Below are 19,434 nucleotides of genomic sequence, written 5' to 3'. Positions count from 1 at the left end.
AAAAAAAAAAAAAAAAAAAAAAGAAAAAGAAAGAAAGAATATGTTTCTATGGCGCATACGATATTTTTCAAATTTTTATTAAATCGCACGAAAAAATTATTTTTTCTTTCTCCAAAATAAACCCACTTAGTTATTCTGTTTTTCATGTTACACAAAAACAAAAATAAATTTTTAATAATTCGAACTTCCAAATGTTTGTGCGTATATAAATGTGTATCTAACAAAAATATCTCAAAAAAAAAAAAAAAAAAAAAAAGAAATGTAATTCGTAGCACACTTTCATAATCACCGGCTATAATATGATACGTATATGCTCCCTTGATGCATATTGCGATGATATATACGATGCATAATCAAAGATAAACTAAAGTCATCTACGTTGACAAATAATTTCAAATCAATGAGAAACAAAGTGATGATATAAAATATGAAAGCAAAGAGTTACACTGCAAAATGTTATTAATAAACATTATTAAATATTGTTATACGTTATATCGTTGTGTCATTTTGAAGGAACTGATTAAAATGCAATAATTTCGATCCGATTAATCCCTTCGATGTATATAAAATTATAACAACAACAACAACTTGTTATAATATATGATAAATAGAAGCTTGTCATATATACATACATATATATATATATAAAACACGTGCAAGCACGCATACACATACACACACACACACACACATATATGGTTAATTTTTTTCTTACAATATTTTATTTACTTATATAATAATATATTATAAAAAAAAAGGAAGAAAAGAAAATGACAAATGCAATGTAACAAAATATGGATCCTTTTGATAGTATCGGAAGCAAATTGAAAAGAAATTAAAATTAAAAAAATAAAAGAGTAAAGAGAAGTAAATTGATCGACATGTTTGTTACGATCAGAAAAACGTGCACGATTATGATTACACACGATAAAGATATCGATTCAAAATCCGTTCGATTCAAAGTCAATGGATTAAATGAGAAAAGACAAGAATTCAATTATTAAATGTGATAAATCTCATTATTCCAAATATTTATTTTCGAATTTTACTTGTAATATGGATGGTAAAGAAAAGAATTTGATACGAATAAATACTAATAATGATAAAAATAAAAAAAATAATAATAATGGTAATGATAATTATTAAAAAGAAAAAAAAAGAAAGAAAGAACAACAACAACCACAACAACAACAACAACAACAATAACAACAACAACAACAATTAATAAAATAATATAAAATACGGCATGTGGTGCGAATGATTTATGGCTAAAAAATATGGCTTTTATTGATGCGGTGCCTTCTACGGTCACTGCACAGATATATTTTTTATAAAGTTTTCCTTATAATTTGCAAATCTCATATTCTCGCAAACACTAACACTAAGAGAACAAACAAAAAAAAAAACAGAAAAGTAAAAAAAAATAATAATAATAATAATGATAATGTTAATAATAATAATAATAATAATAATAATAATAATAATAATAATAATAAAACCGTAAGAAAGTTTCATCGATTGTGTTCTTTTATTGGTAAAGAAAGAAAGAAAGAAAGAAATAAGAAAAAAAATATCCACACGATCGATGGCACAAAAATAAATAAATAAATAAATACGTACATACGTAAAAACAATGCGAATATACAAATAATTAATATGGTCGTTTGAAATGATCTAAACGATATACATACATATACATACATAAATACATACACACATACATATATCATGTCTCTTCGTTATAAGAGTATCAAGTCTTTCGATTTCATCAATAGCTTTATAAAATGATTATTCCTCTTTTGGATACTTCGTTTTTATGTGTTAAAAAGTGTAAACGATAAATAATAATGATGATGATGATGATGATGATGATGATGATGATGAGAATGATGGTAATCTATATAAGTAAGGATGATTAGAAGAAACAATTTAAATACCAAAGAAAGTGAGTAATGAACTTAGGAATGTTGTTGTTGCGATGATGTTAAGCATGAATAGGGAAAAAAGAGAGAAAAAGGGAAAAAAAAGAAAAAAAAAGAAAGAAAGAAAAAAAAACAAGTTAATTAGTACAAGGAAAAAAAATCCGAGATATGTTGTAGTTAACATTATAACGATCGATAACAATCGAGAACATAGAAAATTAGTTGATTAATGTTCTAATATATATTAAAATTCGTCCTCTAGGACGAAATTTAAAGATAACATTGTCCGTTACCAAATTTATCGAGGCTTTAAAAATTATTATACTATAACTATACTTATATATATATATTATATTATATATAAATATTATATATATATATATATATATATATAATGAATTAGCCATGTTAAAATTATATATGTATTACTGATTACACATGATGAAATTATTAATAATAATTATTAATAATAATACTTTAGTAATACCTCGCCCATGATCGTGTGTGATCATGTAACCGATGCCATCGCGTAAGTTTCACGATAATTTTAATCTCTTGTTCACGACAAAAAAGAAACAAAAATAAAACAACAACAACAACAACAAACGTGTAAGGAGAATAAAAAAAAGAAAAAATGAAGCAAAAAGCCCGTAAAATACAATCGGTAATAGAAAGAAAAAAAAAAAAAAGAAAAGAAAAGAAAAGAAAAGAAAAAAGCTTTCTCTAACTATTCATAAGTCAATCCTATTTAATCTTTCTTAAAAGGAAGAAGAAAGGTTCTTGATAATTATGTGATAGTTATGAACGCTTTGAACGTCATTTTGGTGTATGTTATCTATTTACGTACCGATTGTTTATGGGCTCTTTGTAGGGATATTAAATAAAATAAATAATTAGACTAATTAGAAGAATTTTAATACTGGCAGTAACATTCTTAGATATACATTTGCTATTTGCCATCATAATAGTTAAATTGTTACGTAACGCGTTAATATATTTATAACGTATTCGCGATAATTGTTGAGAACTCCGCTCCGAGATACGATTATACGTTTTTATGGTAGATAAAGAAAGAAAGAATGGTAAAAAAAAAAAAAAAAAGAAAAAAAAACGAAAAAAGAAGAAAAAGAAAGAAAAAACAAGGGAAAAAAAAAGATAATAAAAAAAACACACACACACACACACACAAAATAAAAACAAAAGGTATATATCATAATTAGTTGATAGATTATATCACGTGTATGATTTATTTTATCTCGGTGTGATAGACGAAAATCTCATTCTAATGATTGTTTATATAGGGCGTATCTCTATTCACAGTACTGTCATACTGCCAATTTTATGTGAAATGTTAAAATATAGTTACTAAACGCGAATGTTAAAAGATTATAATGAGAGAGAGAGAGAGAGAGAGAGAGAGAGAGAGTTTTCAAAAAGTACTTTGTATAGATTAAAAAAAAAAAAAAAAAAAGAAAGAAAGAAAGAAAACAAAACAAAATAAAAAAAAAACCCTGCGCAGTGTCGTTATATAAAATTTTTGGTTTTCGACGTTCCTTGTACGATATCATACGTGTATGTTATTAAATCTAAGTTTTCGAAATAAAATACATTACATTAAATTATAAATACACATCATTGTCTAACGATAAAAATCATTGTTGTTACGTACAAAGTTTGACTATAGCGTTCTATAGGAATGTTCGTTAGATAAAAAACATTAACACTGTCGAAATTAAATGTAATTAATAATCCGTAATCTCTGTTATGGGATAATGTTAATAAGATGAAGGATTACTAAGGAGTCATTAATTGTAAGATTTTTAGCTGCCAGAGAGATAAGAGCAATTCGTTTGTAAACAAAAAGGAATATTTCCATTTTTGTGAATGATTAACTTTGCTCTAAGTGAATAAATCAAAGTACTTTGGCGTTATAAAACGACTCGATCGTGTCCGTACATAAATATATATATATATATATAAATATATATATATATATATATATATATATATTTATGTGTGTGTATTTTTTACCCTTCAAATTAAATAGTATAATTTTTATTTCCGTTCGATTAAAAACGGAATAAAAGTGAAATGATATAAAAGTGAAAGATGTAAACATCTTAATATATAGTTACAAAGAACAAGCAACGTAATCAAAAATAATTTATAACCATCTGGAAGTTTCAAAGGACTCCACACCTTCCGCTTTAAGACGATGAAGTATCGGTCGATAAATATCCGGAGTAAATGGTAATAACATACCTCTTTGTTGAATCTCACCTGAAATTGATCATTTGTGTAAAGAAGATATAAATCATATTAAGATCATACGACAATATTAATAATTACCGTCTAAAATCATTTTAACGGCAATAGCAGCGGGATATCCAACGGTACGAGCCATAGCGGAATGTCCTTTTACATCGCCATACAATACCAAATTAATTCCTTTAGCTTCTCTTTTATTGTCAGGCCACAATACACCAATATCGTGTCTCAGAATAACAAGATCTCGTTCGTTCTTTTCGTAAAAAAGTTTCTTCGAAAGATAATGAGTTAATGTGTCCAAAGGTGTATTCAATTTCAATACTAAATCTTCTTCCAATAATCCTAAATCTTCGATAGCTTGTACACGTTCCTCCGAATTTACCCTTTCCGCGATTTTTCGTTTGAGATTCTCAAAGAAGATTTTATCGTTTGCCAATCCAAGTAAATTGCATATCAATACTCTCTGAAATAAATATGAAATGCGTTATAATTTTTTGCGTTGATAATTTTTTAATAAAAATATATTTTGTTTATACCCATGTAATATCTGGCCCACTGGGATGAAGAATAGGATGAGGATTAGGATCAATAAGTCCAAGATATTGCAATGCCTGTATGGTATCAGAAAATCCTTTGAATCTTATGGTACCACGTAATACGGTGCTAGCATTCTGAATTCCATAAAGTTCACGATATATAGTACTATCTCGATTAGGAAATCCCTCCAATGCAAATCCAGGAAGAAAGTCTAGAGATTGTACAGCGGACATTAAATCACCACCACCTGATATTTCTACTTCCTAGAAATTAATTGATATTGTAGAAATGATCTGAAAATTCTCATAGAAAAAAGTTTTACTATCAAGTTATTTGTATACCTGGCCATCTCGATGATATTTAGCTGGTGCCAACGTATTTAACAAAGCACCTTTAGGCGACCAACTAAATTTGTATCTTAAAGGATTAAAAGAGCATTCTGGTGCGGGTAAACCACCACACCATGAGACGAACGATTCAATCTTTCCACCAGCTTTTCGTACGTCATCGAAACATTCCAAAGCTAACAAATGATCTATACCAGGATCGAGACCTATTTCGTTCAAAACGGTAATTCCTGCGGCAACGGCTCTGAAAGGAACAAGAATATGAACAAGAAAGTTCTTTAAAAATTTCAATTGATTATTAAATCAAAAAAAAAAAAAAAAAAAAAAAAGAAAAAAGAAAGAAAAAATACTTACTCCTCGTGAAGCTCCTTAACATCGTTATTCATGTAACTAGCTGTTACTAAGTGTGTTCTAGTCTCGATGCAAGCCTTAGCTATAACATGATGCAACGAATAGGGTAATAAAGATACAACAACGTGTGCCGATCTAATAATATCCTCCAAGATATCTGGTCTTTCAAGAACATTTAAGAATATAGGTTCAACACCAGGAAATCGATTGGCCAATGCATCAGCCTCATCTTTCAATTGAGATACTACTACCAGTTTGATACTGTTATCTCTGTGAAGATATTCGACGACTGGTGCTGAAACATGACCAGCGCCTAATATGACAACCTAAAAGATAACAAAAGTTCCGATATTAGAAATATTTTTCCGTATACTTCAAATATTCCTATTACTTCATTAACAATAATTTTCCATTCTTGTTCGATGTTTGTTTTTATCGAACCATTTGATAAATCTATCTTAAACATACGGATAAACTCGTTTTATATATATATATATATATATATATATATATATATATATATATATATATAGAGAGAGAGAGAGAGAAAGAGAGATTACCGTTTTATTTTGTTTATCCCCGTTATCAGCTTTATGTCTACTTCGATGATTCAATTGTCGAAGTTCTTGGATATATTCAAAATTTGGCGTTAACTTTCCATTCGATGCGATTATGGCGTCATTGACGACCGGACTAAAATTATGTTCCTCCAATGGCTTCTTAGCGTCCGACATTATAACTTCAAGAGCATACGGATATAAAAGATTGCCGAAAAAGTCTGTAGATTCTTTGGGAAGTTGCGTTGGCATGTTATCGATCGAACATACTAAGACTCCTGGACCTTTGAATGACTTCGTGTCTTTGTTACGATCAGCGTCATAAAGACAAAATGGTGTATCGATCGTTGTACACTCGTTCATGAATCTATAAACATTGATAACGACGCGTAAAAAATGTATTTTTCTTTTTTTTTTCTTTTATTATTATTATCATTGTATTTTTCTCTTTCCAAAGCATTGATTTTTGTTTATTTGCTTACTCTATACTCCCACCAGGGTCAGCTGATATATCACAAATCGCTAACATTCGATGAGGCAAAGCTGGTGCACCAACGCTGATAGGTAACCAAGGTGTATTGGCAGGTCTTAACAAATACTTTGCATCTGGTATGGTCAATAATTTAGGGGAATCAATAGCCCAATAAATACCATTTATTATAACCGAAGTATAAGGTGCTATCTTTTTGCTAAACGTAGATATATATCTTTCTGGATGTTTATCGTATTCATCCGGATCAAAACCACCGCCCTCTTTTCTTTCCAAATGATGCCTTCGTCTTACTTCACAGGCATAAATTTTCGTGGTATCTTAGAAATTAATAACAAATTATTATAGATAGGATGGTGTAAATGATATTTATATATACATATATATTTATATATGATTATTATTTTCTATATCATTTACCTCCATGTTCCGCTACTTTTCTAAGCATTTCCGGTGGTACATATTCGTGAGGAAGTTCTTGAAATACTTCTTGGCCACCTTGACTTACGTTTCCACTGCCCGTAAAAACAAAGGTCAAAGGTCCGATTGATTTCGGCATTGCGCCCAATGCAATTTCGTATCCAGCGTCTCTTATAGATTGTCTTGCCATTGACGAATCTCTGTAATTGTGTGCTGGTCCTATATGCTATGAATTTCATGTCATCATCAATGATATATCAAATAAAACGTTAGTACGATAACACGTTGAAGAATGATATACCATAAACGGTGTATGGTGACCCAATGCAAGTAATCTAAGCCCTAATCCATGCAATATGTTGACCATACCAGCAACCCCAGCGTATTTACCAAACGCCACAACTCTTTGTCCGTTTTGATCAGTCAATTTTTCGTAATCCAATAGACGTATATTTTTTTCCAAAATCGCATCTAACAACGGCATATTATTTTCTTGTGCCTTTATCGTGTGAGAAAAGAAACAATAGGTTTTATTAGGTATCAGATGATCGACCGGTACTTGTTTGACTCCAAAAATGACAGATGCAGAACTGATGTCTTCTTGTACGAGAGCACCCGCTGCCTGATAACTTTGCACCGGATAAGCTCTTCTATTACTAGGTTGAACAATGACTTTTACACCTGCTCTGACTAATCGGCGAACGTTCGATGGTGCCAATGGTGCTCGTCTTTCCCATACTGATTGATCTTCTCGTCTTATCGCTATAACTCTTCCTTTTAAAGTCTAAAAATATATGATTTGTTTAAATAATAATAACATATATATATATATATATATATGTTGTATATGTAATTAAATAATGTTGTAATGTAACTAAATAATGTTAAGTAATATAAAGTAATAATGTAAAGTAAAATAAATTTTTATGATATATATATATATATTATTATTATTATTATTATTAATTTAGACTCTCAACCCTCGAATGTTTGTTTAGAAAATAATACAAATCTTACACTAGTATTACGTATACTATGCGTTAAAAAACGTATTGGTTTCAATTTAAGAAGATACTTCTGTTCTAATTTGAAAAATCCTAATATACACATAATATATGTTTTTTTTTATGATTAACGATATCACGAAAAAAGAGAAAAACGTTCTACGGAAACGTTTCGCACCATCCATCCACTACCGAGAATATACACTGTGTGAAAGTTGATCCAACTAAAGAGAAATGTATTCGTTAAATGAAAGTGTGTTATTTAGTTAATAGGACATTAGCTTGCGTTTCATGAATCGTATCAATATTTTGATAGGCTATAGGTCATCGAGTTCATTACAGTAAGCAATAAAATTCTGATAAGTCAAATGTTACAAATCGCTGATATATAAATGAATAATAATATAAAAAAAAGTTTTTGGATTTGGTAATGCAGTTTTTCATTACATTTCTACTTTATTCAAGGACGATCATACCATTTATTTTTGTAGATTTGTCTCGACAAAACTGTCATTTCAAAAATAAAATTATCTTTCGTGTATATCTTAATGAAACTGTAGCTGTTCCAGTGGCTGCACGATTGAAAGAACGATAAACGTATTTTTGGAATATATTTTGTTTTAAATATTAAAGCATGTTATGGCGCCATTTTTGCGTTCGTGTTAAATAGTCGAAGCTTATAAAAAAATGTCGTCGCATGTATATATATTCGTACAAATAACACTTAGAAAAAAAAAAATAACGATGATATATATATATATATATATATATATATATATATAATTGATAGGAAATTTTTTTTATTATTTTAAAACAATGACCTTCAACAAAGCAATCAACAAATATATTCATTTTTTAATATGACAATATTCTTATATTCTATAATATAATAATATTATTATAATATTTCTATCTAAGACAATTGTTTATTTCCTTTTTTTTTTGTTAACTATAAATATCAATATATACATATATTAAAAATATAGTATTAGTTTATTCCAATCGTTAATTCGATTGCGCCTTGATCGATAAATACATCTTATTTTTAATAGTTTGTTTGGTAGGATTAATCTTCTTTAATATCTGAGTCATAATGTTAACAAGTTGTTCAGATGTAAGACCAGTCTTTTTAGATTTGAACTTTTGCAAAAGTTCCGTCGTAGTCATTGGTTTACGCATCAAATATCGTCTAACTGCGTCTTCAGTAATTCCAGATTCACTGTAAAAAAAAAAAAAAAAGAAAAAAAAAAGAAAATAACAAATTAGTCATTTAACATCCAACTGTAAAAATTCAATATATATATATATATATATATATATATATATATATAGAATTTAAATTTAAATGAAAAATTTTACCTAGCTCCTGGTATATAAGAAGTTACTGGTACTAGATTAAAGTTATCTAATTTTAATTTTTTAGCTTGCGATAAATCAGGAGAACCAGATTGTTTTCTCTTAAAGGGATCAACTGTGTTCGTTACTGCTGGTGTTGGAGTTGCGGATCTTGAGCTATGTGCACTATTTGATTTTTTATTATCTTTTTCTTTTAAAGTATCAGATTCTGAACCAGAATCACTTGAAAAGTCACTAGAGGAATCCTTGCCAGGTGCTGACTTTTTCGTATCTTTCTTTTTGTTCTGTTTCTTCTTTTTCTTCTTATCCTTCTTACCAACTGGATCTTTATCCTTATCCTAAATGAACAAAAAAAATTGTATAAAATAAAATTCAATATATATTATATATGAACGATACCAATAACGATATCCAGTAGTCGTACCTTTTCATCCTTTTCCTTGTTTTCTTCATTTTCATCTTTATCTTCATCCCCTTCTTTTTTATCTGCTTGTTCCTCATCCTCTTCATCTTCGTCAGATGCAAGCAATTTTCTTAAAGCATCCTCTTCTGCTACAGATTTAATCTCCTTTTGTTGTTCCAATTCGGACTCGGAATCAGACGAATCAGAAATGTAATCGCATTCTCTTCCTTCCTCATCACCATCGTCACTTTCTTCAAATGCTTCATCGTCCGATGTATTTTTCTTCTTCTTCTTTTTTTGTACTTCCACTGGAAGTAAATCAATATTAATTTATTTAGTTGCTAGTCGAGACGTTCGCTCTATTTTCCTTTTTTTTTTTTTTTTAATTTAATAACATTCCTTACATTTTCCTTTTTTTTTCTTCTTCGTATTGTCTTCATCTTCAGAACCTTTTCTGCTTTGTTCGTCACTTAACGAATCATCATCGTCACTGTCTATCCACTCATCCATTTCTGATATTTTTAAATCTTTATCCTTCTTACCAGATTTTTTACCTTTACCACCGTCTATTAATTCCTCTTCGTCTCCGCCTTCTTCGTCGTTCCTCAATCTTTTACGCAACATCAATGAAAAATAATTCATTACTTTGTTTCTACGACTGAACTCCTGTTCTGCTTCTTCCGCACTAAGAGCCTTATATCTTTGGATAGGTTGAAAATTGTACCTAAGTATAGAAAGATATAACGTTTAAAAAAAAACATATATATATATATATATATACACATACATATCAATAATAAGAAGAAATGTTATACCACTCGTGTAATGGAAAAGCTTCAATAGCACCATCGGCAGCATGCGTAAATACATAATATGCAGCATTTTCACTGATACCACCTTCTCGTATGCCTTTAAATTTTTTCCCAGTCTTTCCACCAGACTTAAGAATCCATGGTTGATCTTCCGGTTTATATTTCCGACTCGTAATACCAAATTTTTTTCTCCTAGCTTCCTCTCTCGCGTCTCGTCCAAATTCGGATCCTGCACCAAACTTTGGCATCTCTTCCTCCACCCCTTTATACTCTTTCATATTATTTTCACGTTCCATTTTTACTTGTTTCCATTTGGAAAAGTCAACATTTAATGTTGCATTGAAACGCATCACATTATGCTTCTTTTTACTATTCCTGCAAAATAAAAAGCTATACTTCTAGCAGAGTATAAATTTAATAATAAATTACTTACTTGGGTACTCTTATGCTGAATTCTTGTACAGATGGTATACCGGGAGGCTATAAGAATACAAAAAATTAGTAAAAAAAAATAAGTATAAAAGACAATTTTCCAAAATACTTGCACCTCTCCAAAATATTTCTAGGTTAATTAACGTACCTTTGGTGGTGCAATAGCTGTCATTTTGTTTCTCTGAAATACTCTAAAATTTTACTGAAGTAATTTATGCCGACTAAATGAAAGAAATATTCTATAAATACGCGATGATTAATTAAATACGTATTAAATCTTTAATCTTTTCTCTTCAAAATATTTAAGATCACATATCTTTGATATATCGTTACCATCAACTGCACGAACACGTGCATATACGTATTCAATGGAAGTCAAGAACGTAATGAAAGAAATATAACAAAATAGTAAACTTATATTTTGAGAGATGGCGCCTCCGTCGCTTCAAACGTTGCAATTTGCCTACTTTAAGGCTGTTTCTCATGTTTCCTTCGAAGCATGCATGGCGATAGGTAGGGTTATCAACAAATCGTTATTAACGATTTGTTAATAAAATGTTATTAACAAACAATGTTATTAACAAAACGTCGATGACATCGACTATCTTTTCCTATATAATTAAACTCGAATAATTAATAATTTTCATTAATATACGAATTTTATACTCGTTATCGTTACCGATCAATGATGTAAACAGTAACTAAAAAAAAAAAAGACAATGATTTTGATAGATGACAAACAATCCGTCTATCATTAAATTTTAATCGATAAATATAACAGCTCTTTTATTTCGTAATCGCGGATTAAAATAAATAATTTCTTCGACCATTTAACATTCGTTTATAAAAAGATATATAAAACGTTATAGTGAACTCTGATAGTTACAAATTATTATATAACAATCATTTGTAATAACTAAATTTATATACATTCGCTTGAACATAGCTGTAACACGCGATAAATATAAACAAAATTTTTATTCAACATTTTCTTACACGTAAATTCCTGTTCTCGCGTAAAGTCAACAAAACGAACTTTTCATTGACTTTGACAAGTTATCGAGTTAGTTTTCTTTTACATTTCGACGAGTAAACATCGAAGATTTCTCTTCCAAACGGGTAAACTTAAATAAATCATACTCTCGATTTATTTTAAAATTGTTTCAATAATTTGAACGTACGCGAAGGGTATTATTTTTTATTACAACATGGAAACAACGATACAATCGAGTGTTTTTATCGCTAAAATAAAAAGTAAAAAATAGAAGCAATATTTGTTCCTTCGCGTTTCGTTATTTAAACAACAAGTGAATTTGCATCGATTGCGTGCAATGCAATCGTTAGAGTCAGTGTTCGCAAAGTTTTTTCCTTTTTTAACAGTCGCATAGATTGTATTTATAATAGACAGTAAAGTTTTACGAAATAAATTCAATAACGACTCGTATTAGAGTCAGTCCATCGCTAAAAAGGATCTCAATTAATTTCGATATGGACTTATCTCATCTTCAATCATTTACGAATTTTAAACAGAAGCTTAATTGCAACCAAAATGGCGGACGAGTGTTTTGGAGCCATCACTTCTTAAATAATAAGTTTTAAATCCCTCCGATCACTTAATCATATCGATAACGAAAAATTCGAATCGGTCCGAATAATTAATTACAATTAATTAAAAATAAAAGAGCATTGAATGACCACGATTAAATTTTTTTGGAAATATACTCGTTGATTTATCCTCGTTTCTTATTTTTTGCTTCATTTATTAGATCACGATAGAGTCTTCTCGTTTCATTGCAATTTGAATATTTCAATAAATTATTAAATATTTTTCTTTCGCGAAAAGAAAAGAATTAATATTAACGAGTAATAAAGAAAAATAAATATCTCAAAATTTAAGATATCTATCAGCTGTTTCCTTTCCATTATCATTACTATTATTTTTTATATGTTATATTGTATATCTTATGTATTCTGTTTAAATACGCTTTAGCTATTTAAATAGAATAAAAAATATAAAGTTTGTAAAATTAACGAATATTTTTTAATTAATTTATCTTCAGAAAATAATCTATCTTTTTTTTTTTGTTTCTGTCAGATGACTTCTGTCAGATACTTAGACAAATTTCTGTTACGTATTAACTCGATTGTTAAATTACGCGTAAGAAGGATATAACCTAAACAAGCTTATATATCGATAATATAGGCGTATAGCAGGAACAGTGTTTCTCTATTACACTTGTAGTTCATATTTTGTTCGTATCTGGCGCTAGAGTCGCATATATTAGCATCTTTGGATGGTGAACAGTACTACAACGTGTTATAATGTACTGTGACATAGGATTGGAGTTTAGACTATAGTGATAAATTGTTTAATATTGTATATGATAAATTCTGATAAATGATAAAAAGTCTTATGTGCTAATAATAATTTATATATATATATATACATGTGTGTATATATATATGTATATATATATGGTTAAAATATTTTCGTTTTGTATAAATAATAATCTGAACTAATTAACGCTATGAAGCAATTATGGCGAAGTGAAAAGCTTAGGTTTAACAATACTATAGTATGATAGATATTACTATTTATTTAATTAAAAGAAATGTGCGTGAATTATGTTCCTATCGTGTAACGATCATCAATTCTAATCTTTTTACATACATATGTCAATGATCGTACATTCTTGTATATAACCTTTCGTCTATAACGATATATAATTAATAATAATTTATCATCATGATTAAGGCTATTTTAGTTTTTAATAATCATGGAAAGCCACGTCTTTCAAAGTTTTATCAATACTTCGTAAGTATATATATAAATTTTTGCTTCAATGGTCGTTATCATTTAGATTCATCTGTTACGATTACAATATTATTAATTTATTTTTTTTAGAATGAAGATATGCAACAACAGATCATTAAAGAGACATTTCAACTTGTATCGAAAAGAGACGATAACGTTTGTAACTTTTTGGAAGGTGGTAGCCTTATAGGAGGATCCGATTATAAACTAATTTATCGTCACTATGCCACCCTTTATTTCGTATTTTGTGTTGACAGTTCTGAATCAGAACTTGGTATTCTAGATCTGATACAAGTTTTCGTGGAAACTTTGGACAAATGTTTTGAAAATGTGTGTGAACTAGATCTTATTTTCCACGTCGATAAAGTTCATTATATACTTAACGAATTAGTGATGGGTGGTATGGTATTGGAAACTAATATGACAGAAATACTAACGAGAATAGAGGATCAAAACAAATTGGAAAAACAAGAGGTAAGTTCTTCGATCGTAATATTTTTTTTATCTAATCTTTATATTTTTTTGCTTAAATTACCAAACAAATGCTTTGCAAATAATATGAAAACATAATGTTACCGCATAATGCTTTCTGAATTAATATGAGATAAATTCTTTAGCAGCATTTATATTATTTCTTAAATACTATAATCTTTTTCTGAATAACTAAATAATTTAATCAAATATTAGAATATATATATTTATACATACATACATATATTCTATAAATAATTAGCACAGATATATTTAACTAAAAGAATTGCATTTATTACAAACTTATTACAGATATTAATTTGTTTGTTTCATTCATCAAATTTTAAATCGTAATATAAATATCGTCCTTTAGTTTGTTAACATCTTAGAATATATTTAGGGGAATATAATAAGTAAATGAATAATTGAGATAATAACTAAATGCCATATTAACCAAGCTTCAAATAGTTAATTACTTGTAGCAATTTGTTGATTGCTAGCTATGCATGTTTGGTATGCTCTGTAAAACAGTTTCATGTGGTGGTAGGACTGATCAACCTAACATCAATTTTAGGGGACTTACAGATCAGGACGATCTTGCTCACCTCGTCCGTTTGTCCTTCTGGGGCCCCCTCCTTAAGTAAATCAGCAGTAGACAATCTGGCCACCTTAAATAAATTCAGTCCTATGTACAATTGTCTGTGATTTCTTCTCTCTCTTTCTTTTTCTTTTTTTTTCTTTTTTTTTTTTATATTTTTTTTTTTGTTACTAAGAACTTGAAACATAAATCTTTTTCATAGCTTCATACAATCGCCGTTCATAACACGCATGATAATACTATTGTTTATAAATGTCTGCTCCATGACAGTGCCTTATTGCAATTGTATACGTCGCAATAATCCATAAATAAAATATGTATTGTGTAGCTATTTATTACTTGTCTTCACTCCTGGAAATGAATTGCTATCGATTAATCCCAAGCATTTGCCCATTTTCCATTTTTTCCATCCATATAATGTGTGCAGGCGGGAATCACAGCTGCGCCAGCGCGTGCTGTATCGGCGGTGAAGAATATGAATATTCCGCAGCAAATAAAGGATATGAAGCTACCTGACTTACCGCAAGCAATAAAAGATCTCAAATTCTGACCAGCCGTTACATCGTTGGCTCCCAGCTGACTGCTTTCTTCTACCAACCCAGGTACAAGCGATAACACTACAAGGATAATCTTTCCTTCCCTTCGAGCAAATGAAAATGCACCAATGTTGTCCAACACTTCGTACACCTCGTCTCAACGATATCAGAGTTAAAGTGTATAAGAACTATATAAACAATTGTCTTCTTTGCGCTGAAAAATGTTTCCAACAAAGGAGAATATTATGAATCGATCAATTTCAGACAAATTTTTACTTTGAAATCTGAAATAAAATTCTCTCGTAAGTGTAAAGAAATCGAAGAGTACTTTGAAATTTTGTATTATGCAATGGACAAAGAAAACAGATATAATTTATCTCTACATTTGGAAAATATAGACTGTTCGATGCTGTTCGTGTATAATTACGAAGGTACACTAAATCTATGTTACTACATACCAATATTGCATTTCTCCCATTATCCATAGTAATATACTTATGATATTTTGTTCATTAAAAACGCACTCCCTTATATTGTTATTAAAATCATTAAACATTCATGTTATAATGTAATAAAAGTATATTTAATAAACATTTCTCTGACATATCTTAAATTTTTATAATCTTTGCTGTTTGCTCGTGTTTACTTTGTTTTATGAAGTAAAATTCAAAATAACAGAAGAAACACTACGCGATTAAAAGGCAGGTATTTACACTCGTAGATAAACCTCTGTTTTACAATAAATAAGATCTTTTACCAAGGATAGTATCCCTTTTATCATTTTTTAAATGTATTAATCTCATTCCTCAAAGTCGTCCATACGTATCCGACACCCTTCTCCAATAATGGCGGAGGATAAGGAGTATTTTTAAGTTTATAATAATCCGATGGTGCGTGCATAACAAATTCCATACATTCCAATTTACGTGGCAAATCTTCCTCTGGTCCAACTATATAAGTTTCAGGACAAAATCCTTCTTCTGGCGGAGGACTATAATCGATACTTTCTCTTTTAATTTATGTCAACGAAGAATACGTATTTAACGTAACAACAACATAAATACTCTTATATACCTCGCGGTGGTCGGCAAAAGCCAAGTTACAGCAGCGCTCTTCTCGCAATATTGATCGGTAAGTAATCCACGTATTTGGGCGTAATAAATGCCACCGTCGATGTCCTGCATAGAAACTATATCTCCAACTTGAAAATAAGTACCTTTATAGAAGACAAAATTGCTGGTGACAGGAGTCGCAGTGGCAGTCGGAGCTTTCACTGGCTGGATACAACGAAGATATACTTACAAAATATACTTTAAAAAATCTTAATTAATATGCAGTTTGAACAGATGGAACTATACCGTTTTTTTAAATAAGTTTCGCCTGCCTTTACCCTTTGGAACAATCTTATGTGGAGCACTTGGTTTCGAGTTACAATACCTCGTTATCCTTGTACTTCGTCTAGTAGGTTTCAATGTTCCACTTTTGTCGTCTTCCTCGTTCTTCGTTTCACCATTAGCTTCGGCGGATCTTTTTTTCTCCAGACAATCATTGCATAGATTACCGGATTCGGTGGAATGCCAAAGTGGAGTTTCCCGAGTCCCGCAATTTACACACTCAGGTTTACTACCGAGAGGCATCAGATTCCAATTTTCAATTCTTATTAATTATCGATCCATTAAAAGGTAGCTGACAAAAAAACTTTTTCCACCTGCACTCCAAAGTTTTCGTCCAATAGCTTTGTTGATGATGTTCCTCGGCTGTCATTTCGAATGTTATTTACACGCATACACGCAAACAAATGAACGTGCGCACATATGTAAAATATACGATACGAATAAAAGAAAATAGAATAGATGCAGTACGATTTACGAAGAATGGATATGATTTGCATCCATGAAATTTCTATCATGGCGCCACATACGTGACCGTTATTTCAAATTAATCTCAATGTATAAATTAATATAGCGATCATATAACTTTATTATAAAATATTTCAATCGTATCCGTATTAAATAAATTCAAGATCCTTCGAAAATTCATTAATTAACGTGTCAATAATTTTGACTTATCAATGCCGAAAGTAATCTATTTTACCGACATTAAAACAACTCTACGCGACGACAGTACGTAAACGCGTATATCAGTTATTTTGATAGATGTACGAATTAATTAGAAACTAAAAGAAATATTTTCAATATAAAAAAAAACAAAAAAAGAAAAAATCTTCCCTGATAATATACTACAAATGTTACGAATTTACATATATCAATAAATCAAATGTAATAAACAAACGAAGTTAATATCGTTATTGATCGTTATTACTCTAAGAAAAAGAGAGACGAAAAAATAGACACAATGGAAAAGAAAATAAAAAGAGAAAATAAAAAGAAGAAATAAAGAAAGAAAGAAAGAAAGAAAGAAAAATAATGAAAGTTTGAACAAATAAATGTGTATCTGATGTTTCGAATGAAAACATGTCTGTCGGTAATGTGTATTGAAAAAAAGAAATATAGCTGAAGCTATTCCACTACTATTTCCTCCTCTGTATTATCGATCTGGTTCGGTCCGATGTGGACATGCGTTTAACGTTATAACTTCATTGTGACAGGTGCCCTCTTCGGGGTATCCTGTTTTTTTTGAGTGTTCATCGTCCGGATAAATTTTTTGGTTGGTTCCAATAAATTCTAGAATACTATCATCGTCTAGAAAGCAATGTAAAATCCGATTTGTAACGATGGACATCATAAAAGTTCATTGATCGAGCAACGAATTATTTCTCTCTTTCTCTCTCTCTAGTGTCTGCAACATGTGCCTTTTCTATCTGTGAGTAAAAAATATTTATTTATATATATATATATTTATATATGTTAAAAATGTTTAATTTATCGAATAGCTCTTCCGTGATTTTTTTTTTATCATCATCATCATCATTATTATTATTATTATTATTATTATTATTATTATTATTATTATTATTATTATTATTATTGTTGTTGTTGTTGTTGTTGTTGTTGTTGTTGTTGTTGTTGTTATTATTATTATTATTATTATTATTACTGGATTATTATTAATTTTTTATTTTCCTCTCTTTCTGTTTTTTTTGTATTATTTTGTATTTGATCTATTTCATCTCTTTCTTGAAAATTTGATCGGTAATATAGGATTAAAGATTTGTTTCGACTAACGTAGTCTAAGGTTTTCTAAAATATTGGTTATTACATTTTTCCGCGACAGACATAAAATATTTTGTGATTGTTAATGTTATAAAAACAAAAAAATGATAAGTATATAATTAGTTACAAAAATATCGAAATTTTTAATAATACGTTATACACACGCATACATGCGTGTAATGTCGATGATTCATTGTAACATTATTGTTGAATTTTTCTAAAATCCTGTATTCTCCATCTTTTATTATTTCTTGTTCTTATATATATATATATATATATATATATATATATATATATATATTTTTTTTATTAATTATTTCTTTTTCTTAGTAGAAAAATTAAGTGTTTAATATCGACACATTTCTTTTTTCTTTTTGAATTTTCTTTTATTATTTTAATTATTTAATACTTAATTAATAATACTTACGATCTACATATATATATATGTGTGTGTGTGTGTATACATATACACATATACCTATTATTGTATACATGTATATAATCAGAAAAGAAATTCACATGTAATGATCGATCGATATATTATATGCTACACGTCAGCGGTATATCATAGACGCAATGTGCGTATGTTGTTATTTAAGTTGCTATGTAGATTTAAATCAAACATTAAAAATAAAATAATAAAAAATAAATTGTTTTACATAAATAATTTTTCAAAAATATTTATATCTAAACAAATATTCATATGTACAATAACTTATCAAATTGATTGAAGAATCATAAATAAGAAATATATATTTAATAATCATATCAAGAATATTATATGATTAATTTGTTTTTGTTTTAAATATTTATTTTATTTTTTATATATATTTATTATTTTATTATTATATATTATATATTATGTTACTTTTATTTTTTATCATCATCATTATCGTCATTATTATCATCATTATTATCGTCATCATTATCATTATTATCATT

The 19,434-nt window shown here is 28.9% G+C and overlaps 5 protein-coding genes across 6 annotated transcripts in view; 2 read left to right on the top strand and 3 right to left on the bottom strand.

Moving 5' to 3' along the window:
* Nucleotides 1-3,441: 3,441 nt before the first annotated feature.
* On the bottom strand, nucleotides 3,442-8,128 carry LOC122637751 (alpha-aminoadipic semialdehyde synthase, mitochondrial). The gene is made up of 10 exons (XM_043830092.1): nucleotides 7,910-8,128; nucleotides 7,194-7,676; nucleotides 6,893-7,118; nucleotides 6,465-6,792; nucleotides 5,986-6,349; nucleotides 5,429-5,751; nucleotides 5,069-5,318; nucleotides 4,727-4,990; nucleotides 4,272-4,653; nucleotides 3,442-4,202 (listed from the first exon to the last, which is right to left on the bottom strand). The coding sequence occupies exons 1-10, from the start codon at nucleotides 8,000-8,002 to the stop codon at nucleotides 4,087-4,089; spliced, it is 2,829 nt and encodes a 942-aa protein (XP_043686027.1). The 5' UTR covers nucleotides 8,003-8,128; the 3' UTR covers nucleotides 3,442-4,086.
* A 674-nt stretch (nucleotides 8,129-8,802) lies between these two features.
* Nucleotides 8,803-11,288, bottom strand: LOC122637752 (general transcription factor IIF subunit 1). The gene is made up of 7 exons (XM_043830093.1): nucleotides 11,048-11,288; nucleotides 10,901-10,947; nucleotides 10,471-10,842; nucleotides 10,060-10,379; nucleotides 9,677-9,963; nucleotides 9,256-9,590; nucleotides 8,803-9,115 (listed from the first exon to the last, which is right to left on the bottom strand). The coding sequence occupies exons 1-7, from the start codon at nucleotides 11,069-11,071 to the stop codon at nucleotides 8,902-8,904; spliced, it is 1,599 nt and encodes a 532-aa protein (XP_043686028.1). The 5' UTR covers nucleotides 11,072-11,288; the 3' UTR covers nucleotides 8,803-8,901.
* A 1,853-nt stretch (nucleotides 11,289-13,141) lies between these two features.
* Nucleotides 13,142-15,932, top strand: LOC122637910 (AP-3 complex subunit sigma-2). Of its 2 annotated transcripts, none has more exons than XM_043830434.1 (3): nucleotides 13,142-13,714; nucleotides 13,805-14,188; nucleotides 14,760-15,932. In XM_043830434.1, exons 1-3 carry the CDS (start codon nucleotides 13,646-13,648, stop codon nucleotides 14,823-14,825), a joined length of 519 nt encoding a protein of 172 aa, XP_043686369.1. In that variant the 5' UTR covers nucleotides 13,142-13,645; the 3' UTR covers nucleotides 14,826-15,932. The 2 variants fall into 2 exon arrangements, with proteins under 2 accessions (XP_043686369.1, XP_043686368.1); XM_043830433.1 differs by having other exon boundaries at nucleotides 13,174-13,714; nucleotides 15,211-15,932.
* LOC122637909 (GATA zinc finger domain-containing protein 1) lies at nucleotides 15,881-17,262 on the bottom strand. The gene is made up of 4 exons (XM_043830431.1): nucleotides 17,028-17,262; nucleotides 16,678-16,942; nucleotides 16,394-16,596; nucleotides 15,881-16,310 (listed from the first exon to the last, which is right to left on the bottom strand). Exons 1-4 carry the CDS (start codon nucleotides 17,081-17,083, stop codon nucleotides 16,097-16,099), a joined length of 738 nt encoding a protein of 245 aa, XP_043686366.1. The 5' UTR covers nucleotides 17,084-17,262; the 3' UTR covers nucleotides 15,881-16,096.
* A 634-nt stretch (nucleotides 17,263-17,896) lies between these two features.
* The window catches only part of LOC122638025 (WD repeat, SAM and U-box domain-containing protein 1-like), a 7,545-nt gene continuing 6,007 nt past the window's right edge, over nucleotides 17,897-19,434 (top strand). Inside the window, exon 1 of the mRNA XM_043830630.1 lies at nucleotides 17,897-18,142. The gene's annotated coding sequence lies outside the window, so the exon portion shown is untranslated. The remainder of the gene's footprint in view (nucleotides 18,143-19,434) is intronic.

The sequence above is a fragment of the Vespula pensylvanica genome, chromosome 2, assembly GCF_014466175.1.
Source record: "Vespula pensylvanica isolate Volc-1 chromosome 2, ASM1446617v1, whole genome shotgun sequence".
Classification (NCBI taxonomy): domain Eukaryota; kingdom Metazoa; phylum Arthropoda; class Insecta; order Hymenoptera; family Vespidae; genus Vespula; species Vespula pensylvanica.
This window is presented reverse-complemented; position numbering and strand designations above follow the sequence as displayed.